This window comes from Cherax quadricarinatus, chromosome 18 (genome assembly GCF_038502225.1).
Source record: "Cherax quadricarinatus isolate ZL_2023a chromosome 18, ASM3850222v1, whole genome shotgun sequence".
NCBI classification, from domain to species: Eukaryota; Metazoa; Arthropoda; class Malacostraca; order Decapoda; family Parastacidae; genus Cherax; species Cherax quadricarinatus.
In genome coordinates this window covers 25,357,630-25,374,258 of record NC_091309.1, presented here as the reverse complement: position 1 = coordinate 25,374,258, position 16,629 = coordinate 25,357,630, and the positions used below count along the sequence as shown (strand labels likewise).

The 16,629-nt window shown below is 46.6% G+C and overlaps 1 protein-coding gene across 4 annotated transcripts in view; it reads left to right on the top strand.

The window, feature by feature from the left end:
- Positions 1 to 16,629, top strand: part of LOC128689455 (TOX high mobility group box family member 3) — a 474,930-nt gene that overhangs the window by 290,975 nt on the left and 167,326 nt on the right. For 2 of the 4 annotated variants that reach the window (XM_053777775.2, XM_070086354.1), the window contains exon 2: positions 9,087 to 9,155. In XM_053777775.2, the coding sequence (XP_053633750.1) occupies positions 9,144 to 9,155 (12 nt within the window). In that variant the 5' untranslated portion in view covers positions 9,087 to 9,143. Of the gene's footprint in view, positions 1 to 1,429; positions 1,586 to 1,899; positions 1,933 to 9,086; positions 9,156 to 16,629 lie in introns of those variants that run through there. The other 2 variants (XM_053777776.2, XM_053777774.1) reach the window with 2 other exon arrangements.

Genomic DNA, 16,629 nt, shown 5'->3' with positions numbered 1-16,629 from the left:
TGATGAGTGGTTGAGGACACCAAACGTAGTTTGGTTGATGAGTGGTTGAGGACACCAAACGTAGTTTGGTTGATGAGTGGTTGAGGACACCAAACGTAGTTTGGTTGATGAGTGGTTGAGGACACCAAACGTAGTTTGGTTGATGAGTGGTTGAGGACACCAAACGTAGTTTGGTTGATGAGTGGTTGAGGACACCAAACGTAGTTTGGTTGATGAGTGGTTGAGGACACCAAACGTAGTTTGGTTGATGAGTGGTTGAGGACACCAAACGTAGTTTGGTTGATGAGTGGTTGAGGACACCAAACGTAGTTTGGTTGATGAGTGGTTGAGGACACCAAACGTAGTTTGGTTGATGAGTGGTTGAGGACACCAAACGTAGTTTGGTTGATGAGTGGTTGAGGACACCAAACGTAGTTTGGTTGATGAGTGGTTGAGGACACCAAACGTAGTTTGGTTGATGAGTGGTTGAGGACACCAAACGTAGTTTGGTTGATGAGTGGTTGAGGACACCAAACGTAGTTTGGTTGATGAGTGGTTGAGGACACCAAACGTAGTTTGGTTGATGAGTGGTTGAGGACACTTTATCAACCCTGTAATGAGCTTAGAACGCACCCTGAGAGTGTCGCTTGTAAAGTAAGCTTTCCCAAAGCTTGGTCATAGGCCGAAACACCCCCAGGTATGCAACCTCCAGGTAGTGTTTATATTTTACTAGCATGTGGGTTTTACAACCTCTCCTGGTACTGGGGGTTCCCAGAGGAGCAGGTCACACGGGGGGTTAATCCTGGGGGATCTAATTGACTGCTTACCCTCCAGGCTTGTGTTTACACCCTCCCCCTCGCTAATCCTCTCTCTCTCTCTCTCTCTCTCTCTCTCTCTCTCTCTCTCTCTCTCTCTCTCTCTCTCTCTCTCTCTCTCTCTCTCTCTATCTATCTCTCTCTCTCTCTCTCTCTCTCTCTCTCACGTGTAGTTAATGTGTTTAACCTGTGTATCACGTGTGAGTGATGTTAACTATCCGTAAAGTGGTCCTTTCTGTACGTGACAGCTGGGGTGACGATAGCCGCGGGTGAGAGGCAGCAGGAGAGAGGAGAGTAAGAGTTGGTGGTGGAGAATAAGAGTTTTTAGAGTTAAGAGTGGGTAGAGGAGAGAGGTTTAAACTTCAGAATTGAAGGCTTTGGATACTTTTTTTTTTCTTCTTGAGGGTAGAGAAATAATATAGACACGTGAACTGTATGTTATGTACCAAATTTGCGAAGTTATGTTCGAGAGGGAGAGAAAGAGAGAGAGGGGAGAGAGAGGGATGGTGGTTGGGGGGTTTAGGATAATTGGAGTGGTGGTGGTGAGTGAGGTACCAGGTGAGGTCAGGTGGAGTGCGTCACACAGGTGCTTCACCTCATCACCCACTACACACGTGTGTCTCCTCACGCGTCAAGGTGTACATAAATAGTGATCTCCCTGTGTGCTAGTGTACGTGTAGTGAACACTATACGTACACTCAAGGCTGATATATCTCTACGTGTACGAAGGCTGATCAACGAGTTCCAGGAATTAACTTAAATTGTTAAGAACAGTGTACAGAGTATATTTTGTAAGTAATGTGTCCTCTTGTAAGTAATGCGTTCTCTTGTAAGTAATGCGTTCTCTTGTAAGTAATGCGTTCTCTTGTAAGTAATGCGTCCAGGATGATGTGCACTTGTTCCAACCTTCTTACCACTTAAGGCAGCCATAGTGTAAGTGTTTAAGTGAGAGGTTTTACACAAATAACCGTGAATATGAACAGGTGAATATGAACGGTGAACACGGATTCACAGGTGAATACGAACGGTGAACACGGATTCACAGGTGAATGCGCACGGTGAACACGGATTCACAAGTGAATACAGGCGATGAACACGGATTCACAAGTGAATACAGGCGATGAACACGGATTCACAGGTGAATATGGAAGTTCTAGTATCAGCGTTTTTTGTCAAAAATTCTTTTTTATAGAGTCCAGTGTATGAAAGAGCGTGTATATATATATATATATATATATATATATATATATATATATATATATATATATATATATATATATATATATATATATATATATATATATATATATATATATATATATATATATATATATATATATATATATATATATATATATATATATATATAATGTCGTGCCGAATATGTAAAACTGGTCAATTAGCAAGAACTCATTTAAAATTAAGTCCTTTCTAAAATTTTCTCTTATACGTTTAAAGATATATTTTTTTCATTGATGTTAATGTAAAAAAATTTAATTTTGCACCAAAAGGAACTTAGAAAACTTACCTAACCTTATTATAACAAGAACAATTTATTTTAGCCTAACCCAACTAAATATATTTTAGATTTGTTTACAGTAATTTAATACTAAACAAACACAGTGAAATATATTTTTTTCGTTAGGTTCAGAATGATTTTGGCGAAATTATTGCATACACAAATTTTCACTTGTCTTATATGGCAAGATGAGCGTTGCTATTTAAGCCAAGATCGCAAGTTCTGCCTATTCGGCACGATATATATATATATATATATATGTATATATATATATATATATATATATATATATATATATATATATATATATATATATATATATATATATATATATATATATATTATAGGAAGGAAGGGAGGGAGGGGTGGAATTTATTCAAGATTTTATTAATGTTGCTAAAAGGAGAGAGAGAGAGAGAGAGTGCGTCCTGTGAGACTTTAATATTCCTGGTGGGTGACACAGTCACCCACCAGGAATATTAAATAATATTAAATAGCTCATTATAATTACAATCATGTATTTGATGATCATTATACCTGTGACCAGTTTCACAGACTATTCTCTCTCCCCCCCCCCCGTGACCGCCTGGATCACCCAGGCTATCCCTGCCTGTATCCTGCAGCCATAAGAACCTAGGTGGTCTAGTTTTCTTGTGGCTCACTTGGTAGCGGCCAAGCTCATACGCTGAGGGACCAGGGTTCGATCTCCGAACGAGTGGGCACGTTAGGCATGTTTCCTTCCACCTGCTGCCAGTGTTCAATTTAGGGCGAAGCAAGTACCCGGCTGGTGTGGGTAGCATCCTGTGGGGAGGGGGCAGAGAATTAAAGGACCCCATTGGAAATAAGCCAGTTCGATGACGTGGCTATATTGGCTTGGCCTGGGGGTATTAACCACCAGGGTTAATAACAGCAAATGAAGTCCTTATCCACTGGTAATATTTCTGACACCTGCTGCCACCAAGTGGAATATTATTAAACAAGAATGTTTGTCTCGGTTAATTCTGCGTTCACTCGTCTCTCACTCCACTAACCTAACTCAGATTATGAGGTACCTGTGACCGACCTGTGACGTGTTTCGCCAGTTATTCCCCTACTCTCACGAGCCGACTTGGGCCAGCTTTTCATGTCCACCAGGCTGTTGGTGTTGGCGGCCTGCTGGCCCACAACACCTCGCCGTTACACAGAGTACACTCACACTATTTTGCGGTGGTTTAATTCTTGCCTTTTAAATGCTGCCTAAAGTAGAAGTTTGATTTAAAATTGCGATGATTTGTATTTCTAGTTAATATTAATTCTGTTATTTATATGCATATCGCTGCTAAAATGTAGATGATTTATTTACATTCACTGGCCAACACGCATTTTCTGGCCAATGATATTACTGTGAGTTTAAGATCAGTTTGTGGTGGTGATTCCGTATATGTCATCGGTTTTCCTTGATTGGATTTAGCTTTTGATAAGTTTGCTATGCCACTCTAAAATATAAAAAGATGTGAAAAATATATTGATCAGGCGGGGCTAACTTACAAATGGAATTGAAATTATTTTCCAGATAATCAAAAGTCAAATCGTGTAATATATATTAGCACTATATTGTGTATAATAGAGTAACATAGTAAGATTATTCAGATACCACTAATTATTACATATAAAAACGTTGTACGATTTTCTTCTATGTTGGTCATCAGCAGAGTTTTGTTGAGTGAACAATTGGAAGATGAATATTGGTTACCATTGTGCAGTAAGATACATTTCAAGCTTCTAGTGGAACTGTTTATAAACAGTCACTAATCTCCAATCACTAGTGTTAGAGATCCATTCGAAGAAGTCCAGAGATGTTATTGCAGTATATAGTTGATCATCTTGGCTGAAGTAAGGAAGGAGTTCAACCTGTCTTGTCCGATAAGCTGTTATTTTAACTTCTACAGTATACAAAGTTCAGAGATACTTTAAGTTTTTCTTGGGATAATTACTGAGATGTTGATATGTTTACTTCCAGTGTTACCACCTGTGTTACATCCTAAACCCTGAGTTTGTTCAACATCTGACAATGGAAGGTCAGTGTTGTAAACACTGGTATGGTAACGTCGTCACTGGCACAGTGATCCTTGCTCACTACAAGTCACCATATTCCCACTTAATTTTATTGTATCGATTGAAACCTTTCACATTCACTACACAGAAATAACAATCATTATGGTGGTTTTTCGGTTCTCCGCACCATAGACACTCCCAAGTTTAAACTTTTCTTTTGTATATTTTACCATTGTGTTAAGCATTCTACACAGTATTTGCAGACCGTTATGGGGAGCCCAACACTTGGTCTCCAAACACCACTCCAAAATAAGCAAGATAAGTTTGTTTTACAAAATCTCTGATATTTTTCTCTTTGTTTTTACAAAGAGTGTTCACCACAAATGTAGCAAAATTCATTTATATTGTTTTAGCAGACTCTTCGTGAAGACCTCTTGTTTATCCGAAAACAAAACAAAAAATCAAGGTTACAATATTGTCAGTGATCGTTGTTAATACAACTCCTTTCCATAAATATTAAATAATTTAAATAATTTAATCTTTATGAAAACTGTATATACAAATTGTCACCATATATATATATATATATATATATATATATATATATATATATATATATATATATATATATATATATATATATATATATATATATATATATATATATATATACCGGCGTTATGGCTAAGCTCCTGATAATTGACGGTAGGTGTGCAGTATCTCACAAACTAGAATCAGTTTGGAAAACCTACTGACATTTTCGAATTCAGCGACGGCAAGCCACGAGATATAACAGCGACCCGTCATGTCTCTCGTGGCTTGAGAACAATGTTCTTAACGAGAGAACAGCAGGTGATTTGAAGTTCGCCGTTTGTTGCAGCCTGTCATTGTTCTGTTAATGTGTTGCAACCTATCAATGTTGTGTTGCAGCCTATCATTGTTCTGTTAATGTTGTGTTGCAACCTATCATTGATCTGTTAATGTTGTGTTGCAGCCTATCATTGTTTCGTTAATGATGTGTTGCAACCTATCATTGTTTTGTTAATGGTGTGTTGCAGCCTATCATTGTTCTGTTATTGTTGTGTTGCAGCCTCTCATTGTTCTGTTAATGTTTTGTTGCAGCCTATCATTGTTCTGTTATTGTGTTGCAACCTATCATTGTTTTGTTAATGGTGTGTTGCAGCCTATCATTGTTTTGTTAATATTGTGTTGCAGCCTATCATTGTTCTGTTACTGTTGTGTTGCAGCCTATCATTGTTCTGTTACTGTTGTGTTGCAGCCTATCATTGTTCTGTTATTGTGTTGCATCCTATCATTGTTCTGTTAATGTTGTGTTGCAGCCTATCATTGTTCTGTTAATGTTGTGTTGCAGCCTATCATTGTTCTGTTATTGTTGTGTTGCAGCTTATCATTGTTCTTTTAATGTTTTGTTGCAGCCTCTCATTGTTCTGTTAACGTTTTGTTGCAGCCTCTCATTGTTCTGTTAACGTTTTGTTGCAGCCTCTCATTGTTCTGTTAACGTTTTGTTGCAGCCTATCATTGTTCTGTTAACGTTTTGTTGCAGCCTCTCATTGTTCTGTTAACGTTTTGTTGCAGCCTATCATTGTTCTGTTAACGTTTTGTTGCAGCCTCTCATTGTTCTGTTAACGTTTTGTTGCAGCCTATCATTGTTCTGTTAACGTTTTGTTGCAGCCTATCATTGTTCTGTTAATGTTTTGTTGCAGCCTCTCATTGTTCTGTTAATGTTTTGTTGCAACCTATCATTGTTCTGTTAATGTTTTGTTGTAACCTATCATTGTTCTGTTAATGTTGTGTTGCAGCCTATCATTGTTCTGTCACCGTTGTGTTGCAGTCTATCATTGTCCTGACAGTGGCAGCATTTAAGTTGTGTTTTCTAAAGGTTGGGTCGACGCCTCATTAATATTCCTTGTTGCATCTACTCGTTGTCTATACTCTCCAGCGTTATCAAGGCAGGGGCTACCTTGATAACGCTAGAGAGCTCTTCATCAAGGCAGGTGCTACCTTGATATCCTGGAGAGCTCTTCATCAAGGCAGGTGCTACCTTGATAACGCTGGAGAGCTCTTCATCAAGGCAGGTGCTACCTTGATAATGCTGGAGAACTCTTCATCAAGGCAGGTGCTACCTTGATAACGCTGGAGAGCTCTTCATCAAGGCAGGTGCTACCTTGATAACGCTGGAGAGCTCTTCATCAAGGCAAGTGCTACCTTGATAACGCTGGAGAGCTCTTCATCAAGGCAGGTGCTACCTTGATAACGCTGGAGAACTCTTCATCAAGGCAGGTGCTACCTTGATAACGCTGGAGAACTCTTCATCAAGGCAGGTGCTACCTTGATAACGCTGGAGAGCTCTTCATCAAGGCAGGTGCTACCTTGATAACGCTGGAGAACTCTTCATCAAGGCAGGTGCTACCTTGATAACGCAAGAGGACTGTTACGTCATGTATTTCATCATTATATTTCATCATCTCATGCTTTGTTAACAATGACTCGAGTGTTTATAATGTTTACCAATGTCTTACGTTTTGTAATTTCTTTTAGCAATACAAAGGTGTCCTATTTTTTCGAACTTTTTTTTTTGTAATGATTTCGCGTCACTGGATGTACATTGTGTTTTGTTGTGGTCCGTTTTCTGTTGCACTCGTAGATAAATAAGTTTTTAATGTGAGGGAAGACTAGGGTAAGAGGTGATTGTTGTTAGTCTTGGTGAAGCTGTGCCTGGGTGAGAGAGGCACTGTGTTTGGATGAGAGAGAGGCGCTGTGTTTGGGTGAGAGAGGCACAGTGCCTGGGTGAGAGAGGCACAGTGTCCGGGGTGTGTGAGAGAGAGGCACAATGTTGAGAGAGAGGCACATTGCCTGGGTGTGTGTGAGAGAGAGACACAGTGCCTGGGTGAGAGAGGCACAGTGCCTAGGTGAGAGAGAGGCACAGTGCCTGGGGGAGAGAGAGAGAGAGTCAGTGTCCGGGGTGTGTGAGAGGCACAATGTTGAGAGAGAGGCACAGTGCCTGAGTGTGTGAGAGAGGCACAGTGCCTGGGTGAGAGAGAGGTATAGTATCTGGGTGTGTGTGAGAGAGAGGCACAGTACCTGGGTGAGAGAGGTACAGTGTCTGGGTGTGTGTGAGAGAGAGGCACAGTGCCTGGGTGAGAGAGGTACAGTGTCTGGGTGTGTGTGTGAGAGAGGCACAGTGCCTGGGTGAGAGAGGTACAGTGTCTGGGTGTGTGTGAGAGAGAGGCACAGTACCTGGGTGAGAGAGGTACAGTGTCTGGGTGTGTGTGAGAGAGAGGCACAGTGCCTGGGTGAGAGAGAGGTATAGTGTCTGGGTGTGTGTGAGAGAGAGGCACAGTACCTGGGTGAGAGAGAGGTACAGTGTCTGGGTGTGTGAGAGGCACAGTACCTGGGTGAGAGAGAGGTACAGTGTCTGGGTGTGTGTGAGAGAGAGGCACAGTACCTGGGTGAGAGAGAGGTACAGTGTCTGGGTGTGTGAGAGAGAGAGGCACAGTGCCTGGGTGAGAGAGAGGTACAGTGTCTGGGTGTGTGTGTGAGAGAGGCACAGTACCTGGGTGAGAGAGAGGTACAGTGTCTGGGTGTGTGTGTGAGAGAGGCACAGTACCTGGGTGAGAGAGAGGTACAGTGTCTGGGTGTGTGTGAGAGAGAGGCACAGTACCTGGGTGAGAGAGAGGTACAGTGTCTGGGTGTGTGTGTGAGAGAGGCACAGTACCTGGGTGAGAGAGAGGTACAGTGTCTGGGTGTGTGTGTGAGAGAGGCACAGTACCTGGGTGAGAGAGAGGTACAGTGTCTGGGTGTGTGTGAGAGAGAGGCACAGTACCTGGGTGAGAGAGAGGTACAGTGTCTGGGTGTGTGTGTGAGAGAGGCACAGTACCTGGGTGAGAGAGAGGTACAGTGTCTGGGTGTGTGAGAGAGAGGCACAGTACCTGGGTGAGAGAGAGGTACAGTGTCTGGGTGTGTGTGAGAGAGGCACAGTACCTGGGTGAGAGAGGCACAGTGCCTGGGTGTGAGAGAGGCACAGTGTCTGGGTGAGAGAGAGGTACAGTGCCTGGGTGTGTGAGAGAGGTACAGTGCCTGGGTGTGTGAGAGAGGCACAGTACCTGGGTGAGAGAGAGGTACAGTGTCTGGGTGTGTGTGAGAGAGGCACAGTACCTGGGTGAGAGAGAGGTACAGTGTCTGGGTGTGTGTGTGAGAGAGGCACAGTACCTGGGTGAGAGAGAGGTACAGTGTCTGGGTGTGTGAGAGAGGTACAGTGCCTGGGTGTGTGAGAGAGGCACAGTGCCTGGGTGAGAGAGAGGTATAGTGTCTGGGTGTGTGTGTGCGAGAGAGGTACAGTACCTGGGTGAGAGAGAGAGTCTGAGTGTGAGAGAGTCGTGCACTAGTGCTGGTTGTTCTCTCAGTCACCGTACTCTCACTTTCCTGTAAAAATGATTGAGTTTGCATTATATATAATTTCCCAGCAGGTTTTCATTATTTATTAATGATAATTGAAATATTTAACTTAGCAGTTTTTAAGAGAGTATCTTGTATACAAGCACTGCCATTAAGATACTCTTAGTACTCTTAGCTTCCTTAGTACACTAACCATTTACTCAGGCTGCATCTGTTGTGTGTGAAAAATTTATTATTTATAATTTCTGGCGTGGAGGTGTGAAACTCCCAGTTAACTTTATGATTTGTTGAGTTGTTATGAGTTTGGTTTTATGTTGTTGCAGGGAGGGGAGAACTTCGACCTCCTGCTGAGTGTACCTGACTCTACACACCCGGGATATATGGCTGACCAGGTGATACTTAAATAATAGTTACCTTTATAATGCTTACCTACCTTCCTACCTACCTGCACTCTCTCTCTCTCTCTCCTTCACTCCTTTCCTTTCTTCACTCCCTTCTTCTTTAACTTCTATCTTACCTCCCTTCCCTCCATCTCCTTTCTCCCTTTCGCCCCCTCCTTCTTCCCTCCTCCATGCCCTCTTTTTCTTACATCCTGTCATAAACAGTAGTCATTACCGTCAACTTAAGCAATAACAATGTTGCAACACTTACATTTCTCCACCGAAACGTTTCGTCAGATGAGGACACCCAAGTGTTGCATACGTATCCTGTCTTCCCCCAAATGTTGCACACGTGAGTTCCCCCCCCCGTGTTGCATACGTGTCTTCCCCCCCTGTGTTGCACGTATCTTGCCCCAAGTGTTGCACACGTGTCTTGACCCCCAGTTTTGCACACGTATCTTTCCCCCAGTGTTGCACACGTGTCTTCCATCCCCCCAGTGTTGCACACGTATCTTGCACCCCAGTGTTGCACGTATCTTGTCCCCCAGTGTTGCACACGTGTCTTCCATTCCCCCATTGTTGCACGTATCTTGTCCCCCAGTGTTGCACACGTGTCTTGCCCCCAAGTGTTGCACACGTGTCTTGCCCCCAAGTGTTGCGTTGCACACGTGTCTTCCACCCTCCCCCAGTGTTGCACGTATCTTGCCCCCCAGTGTTGCACGTATCTTGTCCCCCAGTGTTGCACACGTGTCTTGCATTCCCCCATTGTTGCACGTATCTTGTCCCCCAGTGTTGCACACGTGTCTTGCCCCCCAGTGTTGCACACGTGTCTTGCCCCCCAGGGCAAGAATGCTGAGTTTGGACACCCTGTTATCTTGGCCAGTACTATCACTGATATACCTTCGATGAGTTTAGAGTCTTACTACTCTACAGTGTTGTGACAACACTTGTTGGTGACAACACTTGTTGGTGACAACACTGTTCTTGGTGACAACACTGTTCTTGGTGACAACACTGTTCTTGGTGACAACACTGTTCTTGGTGACAACACTGTTCTTGGTGACAACACTGTTGTTGGTGACAACACTGTTGTTGGTGACAATGTTGTTGGTGACAACAGTGTTGTTGGTGACAATGTTGTTGGTGACAACACTGTTGTTGGTGACAATGTTGGTGACAACACTGTTGTTGGTGACAACACTGTTGTTGGTGACAATACTGTTGTTGGTGACAACACTGTTGTTGGTGACAACACTGTTGTTGGTGACACTTGTTGGTGACAACACTGTTGTTGGTGACAACACTGTTGTTGGTGACAACACTTGTTGGTGACAACACTGTTGTTGGTGACAACACTTGTTGGTGACAACACTGTTGTTGGTGACAACACTTGTTGGTGACAACACTGTTGTTGGTGACAACACTTGTTGGTGACAACACTGTTGTTGGTGACAACAGTGTTGTCTATGGGAACAATTTATGTACATTTTACAACATTTATTATAGAAAACGTTTTGCCACGAGTGGCGGCGCGTTTTCTATAATGTTTTTAAACTCGACAAACCTGTCTTGTGTTGCTGCCTGCACCAGTGTTGCTGCCTGCACCAGTGTGTTGCTGCCTGCACCAGTGTGTTGCTGCCTGCACCAGTGTGATGCTGCCTGCACCAGTGTGATGCTGCCTGCACCAGTGTGATGCTGCCTGCACCAGTGTGTTGCTGCCTGCACCAGTGTAATGCTGCCTGCACCAGTGTGTTGCTGCCTGCACCAGAGTGTTGCTGCCTGCACCAGTGTGATGCTGCCTGCACCAGTGTGATGCTGCCTGCACCAGTGTGATGCTGCCTGCACCACTGTGATGCTGCCTGCACCAGTGTGATGCTGCCTGCACCAGTGTGATGCTGCCTGCACCACTGTGTTGCTGCCTGCACCAGTGTGTTGCTGCCTGCACCAGTGTGATGCTGCCTGCACCACTGTGATGCTGCCTGCACCACTGTGATGCTGCCTGCATCAGTGTGATGCTGCCTGCACCACTGTGATGCTGCCTGCACCACTGTGATGCTGCCTGCACCACTGTGATGCTGCCTGCACCACTGTGATGCTGCCTGCACCACTGTGATGCTGCCTGCACCAGTGTGATGCTGCCTGCACCAGTGTGATGCTGCCTGCACCAGTGTGATGCTGCCTGCACCAGTGTGATGCTGCCTGCACCAGTGTGATGCTGCCTGCACCAGTGTGATGCTGCCTGCACCAGTGTGATGCTGCCTGCACCAGTGTGATGCTGCCTGCACCAGTGTGATGCTGCCTGCACCAGTGTGATGCTGCCTGTACCACTGTGATGCTGCCTGTACCACTGTGATGCTGCCTGCACCAGTGTGATGGTGCCTGCACCAGTGTGATGCTGCCTGCACCAGTGTGATGCTGCCTGCACCAGTGTGATGCTGCCTGCACCAGTGTGATGCTGCCTGCACCACTGTGATGGTGCCTGCACCACTGTGATGCTGCCTGCACCACTGTGATGGTGCCTGCACCACTGTGATGGTGCCTGCACCACTGTGATGGTGCCTGCACCACTGTGATGCTGCCTGCACCACTGTGATGCTGCCTGCACCACTTTGATGCTGCCTGCACCACTGTGATGCTGCCTGCACCACTGTGATGCTGCCTGCACCAGTGTGATGCTGCCTGCACCAGTGTGATGCTGCCTGCACCAGTGTGATGCTGCCTGTACCACTGTGATGCTGCCTGTATCACTGTGATGCTGCCTGCACCAGTGTGATGGTGCCTGCACCAGTGTGATGGTGCCTGCACCAGTGTGATGCTGCCTGCACCAGTGTGATGCTGCCTGCACCAGTGTGATGCTGCCTGCACCACTGTGATGGTGCCTGCACCACTGTGATGCTGCCTGGACCACTGTGATGCTGCCTGGACCACTGTGATGCTGCCTGCACCACTGTGATGCTGCCTGCACCACTTTGATGCTGCCTGCACCACTGTGATGCTGCCTGCACCACTGTGATGCTGCCTGCACCAGTGTGATGCTGCCTGCACCAGTGTGATGCTGCCTGCACCAGTGTGATGCTGCCTGCACTAGTGTGATGCTGCCTGCACTAGTGTGATGCTGCCTGCACCAGTGTGATGCTGCCTACACCAGTGTGATGCTGCCTGCACCAGTGTGATGCTGCCTGCACCAGTGTGATGCTGCCTACACCAGTGTGATGCTGCCTGCACCAGTGTGATGTTGCCTACACCAGTGTGATGCTGCCTGCACAAGTGTGATGCTGCCTGCAATAGTGTGATGCTGCCTGCACCAGTGTGATGCTGCCTACACGTGTGATGCTGCCTGCACCAGTGTGATGCTGCCTGCACCACTGTGATGCTGTCTGCACCAGTGTGATGCTGCCTGCACCAGTGTGATGCTGCCTGCACTAGTGTGATGCTGCCTACACCAGTGTGATGCTGCCTGCACCATTTGATGCTGCCTGCACCACTGTGATGCTGCGTGCACTGTGACGGTGCCTGCACCACTGTGACGCTGCTTGTGCCACTGTGACGCTGCCTGCACCACTGTGATGCCTGCACCACTGTGATGCTGTCTGCACCAGTGTGATGCTGCGTACACCACTGTGATGCTGCGTACACCACTGTGATGCCTGCACCAGTGTGACGCTGCCTGCACCACTGTGATGCTGCCTGCACCACTGTGATGCTGCCTGCACCAATGTGATGCTGCCTCCACCAGTGTGATGCTGCCTGCACCACTGTCATGCTGCCTGCACCACTGTCATGCTGCCTGCACCAGTGTGATGCTGAAAATTTTGTCTTCTGGACCACTCTCTCCTTTTATTGTACCTGTCCCCTCCATTGTACCTTCCTTCTTCATTGTACCTCTTTCCTTCACTGTACCTTCCTTCCTCCCTTCATTGTACCTCCCTCCTCCCTTCATTGTACTTTTCCGTTCATTGTACCTCTCTCTTCACTTCACTGTACCTCTCTCCATTGTACCTTCCTCCTCCCTTCATTGTGCCTCCCTCCCTTCATTGTACCTCTCCTATCATTATTGTACCTCTCTCCTCCCTTCATTGCACCTCTCCATTGTATCTTCCTCTCTTCATTGTACCTCTCTTATCCGTTCATTGAACTTCCCTTCTCCCTTGATTGCACCTTCCTCTTCCCTTCATTGTGCGTCCATTGTACCTCTGCGTCATTGTACCTTCCTTCATTATACCCCCTCCAGTGTACCTGGTCCCTTCATTGTACCTCCCTCCATTTTATCTCCCTCCTCCCTAAACTGTACTTTTCTCCTCCCTTCATTGTACCTCCCTCCTCCCTTCACTGCATTTTTCTCCTCCCTTCATTGTACCTCCGTTCATTGTACCTCCCTCCTCCCTTCATTGTACCTCCGTTCATTGTACCCCCCTCCCCCTTCACTGTACTTTTCTCCCTTCATTGTACCTCCCTCCTCCCTCCATTGTACCTCCCTTCACTGTACTTTTCTCCTTTCATTGTACCTCCCTTCACTGTACTTTCCTCCATTGTACCTCCCTTCACTGCACTTTTCTCCCTTCATTGTACCTCCCTTCACTGTACTTTTCTCCATTGTACCTCCCTTCACTGTACTTTTCCTTCATTGTACCTCCCTTCACTGTACTTTTCTCCCTTCATTGTACCTCCCTTCACTGTACTTTTCTCCTTTCATTGTATCTCCCTTCACTGTACTTTTCTCCTTTCATTGTACCTCCCTTCACTGTACTTTTCTCCTTTCATTGTACGTCCCTTCAATGTACTTTTCTCCTTTCATTGTACGTCCCTTCACTGTACTTTTCTCCTTTCATTGTACCTCCCTTCACTGCACTTTTCTCCCTTCATTGTACCTCCCTTCACTGTACTTTTCCTTCATTGTACCTCCCTTCACTGTACTTTTCCTTCATTGTACCTCCCTTCACTGTACTTTTCCTTCATTGTACCTCCCTTCACTGTACTTTTCCTTCATTGTACCTCCCTACACTGTACTTTTCTCCCTTCATTGTACTTCCCTTCACTGTACTTTTCTCCCTTCATTGTACCTCCCTTCACTGTACTTTTCTCCCTTCATTGTACCTCCCTTCACTGTACTTTTCTTCCTTCATTGTACCTCACTTCACTGTACTTTTCCTTCATTGTACCTCCCTTCACTGTACTTTTCCTTCATTGTACCTCCCTTCACTGTACTTTTCCTTCATTGTACCTCCCTTCACTGTACTTTTCCTTCACTACTTTTCTCCCTTCATTGTACCTCCCTTCACTGTACTTTTCTTCCTGTCTCCTTCCCTGTTTTTTTCTTGTCCGTCCTCTTGAATTTGTCCTTCATCCTCCTCCCTCCTCCTCATCCTCCCTCATCATCCTCCCTCCTCGTCCTCCCTCCTCATCTTCCCTCCTCATCTTCCCTCATCATCCTCCCTCCTCCCTCCTCATCTTCCCTAATCATCCTCCCTCTTCGTCCTCCCTCCTCGTCCTCCCTCTCCCTCCTCCTCCTCCTCCCTCCTCATCCTCCTCCCTCCTCATCCTCCTCCCTCCTCATCCTCCTCCCTCATCCTCCCTCCTCATCCTCCTTCATCCTCCTTCCTCATCCTCCTCATCCTCCTTCCTCCTCATCCTCCCTCCTCATCCTAGTCCCTCCTCATCCCTCCTCATCCTCCTCCCTCTTCATCTTCCCTCCTCATCCTCTTCATCTTCCCTCATCCTCCCTCCTCATCCTCTCTCCTCATCCTCCTCCCTCTTCATCCTCCCTCCCTCCTCTCTCATCCTCCTCCCTCTTCATCTTTCCTCCTCATCCTCTCTCATCCTCCTCCCTCTTCATCTTTCCTCCTCATCCTCCTCCCTCTTCATCTTTCCTCCTCATCCTCCCTCATCCTCCTCCCTCATCCTCCTCCCTCTTCATCCTCCCTCCTCATCCTCCCTCCTCATTCTCCTCCCTCTTCATCTTCCTTCATCCTCCCTCCACATCCTCCTCCCTCCTCATCCTCCCTCATCCTCCTCCCTCATCTTCCCTCCTCATCCTCCTCCCTCTTCATCTTCCCTCATCATCCTCCTTCATTCATCACATTATCTCTGAGTCTCTCATCACTTTAATACATCGACTTACCTTTCTCCCCCCCCCCTCTCCATCCCATCTCCCCCCCCTCTCCATCCCATCTCCCCCCCCTCTCCATCCCATCTCCCCCCCCCTCTCCATCCCATCTCCCCCCCCTCTCCATCCCATCTCCCCCCCCTCTCCATCCCATCTCCCCCCCCCTCTCCATCCCATCTCCCCCCCTCTCCATCCCATCTCCCCCCCTCTCCATCCCATCCCCCCCCAACAATTCCACTCTCCCTTTCAACTTTTCATCCTTAGATTTCTTCTTGCTCTCTCTCTCTCTCCCTTTCCTCTCCCTCTAGTTATCAGATGAACGATGTCTTCTCTCATACACTTAGTGTATTGATATTCCGACGTTCTTGTTCCCACGTTCTTCCGACGTTCTTTTTCCCACGTTCTTCTTCCGACGTTCTTGTTCCCACGTTATTCTTCCGACGTTCTTTTTCCCACGTTCTTCTTCCGACGTTCTTGTTCCCACGTTATTCTTCCGACGTTCTTTTTCCCACGTTCTTCTTCCGACGTTCTTGTTCCCACGTTATTCTTCCGACGTTCTTGTTCCCACGTTCTTCTTCCGACGTTCTTGTTCCCACGTTATTCTTCCGACGTTCTTGTTCCCACGTTCTTCTTCCGACGTTCTTGTTCCCACGTTATTCTTCCGACGTTCTTGTTTCCACGTTCTTCTTCCGACGTGCTTGTTAGCACGTTCTTCTGACGTTCTTGTTGTCCCGACGTTCTTGACGTCCAGACTTTCTTGTCGTCCAGACGTTCTTGTCGCCCCGACGTTCTTGACGTCCAGACGTTCTTGACGTCCAGACGTTCTTGACGTCCAGACATTCTTGACGTCCAGACGTTCTTGTCACCCCGACGTTCTTGACATCCAGACGTTCTTGTCCCGACGTTATTGACGTCCAGACGTTCTTGTCGCCCCGACGTTCTTGTCGTCCAGACGTTCTTGTCGCCCCGACGTTCTTGTCGTCCAGACGTTCTTGTCGCCCCGACGTTCTTGTCGTCCAGACGTTCTTGTCGCCCGACGTTCTTGTCGTCCAGACGTTCTTGTCGCCCCGACGTTCTTGTCGCCCCGACGTTCTTGTCGTCCAGACGTTCTTGTCGCCCCGACGTTCTTGTCGTCCAGACGTTCTTGTCGCCCCGACGTTCTTGTCGTCCAGACGTTCTTGTCGCCCCGACATTCTTGTCGTCCAGACGTTCTTGTCGCCCCGACGTTCTTGTCGTCCAGACGTTCTTGTCGCCCCGACGTTCTTGTCGTCCAGACGTTCTTGTCGCCCGACGCTCTTGTCGTCCAGACGTTCTTGTCGCCCCGACGTCCTTGTCGTCCAGACGTTCTTGTCGTCCAGACGTTCTTGTCGTCTAGACGTTCTT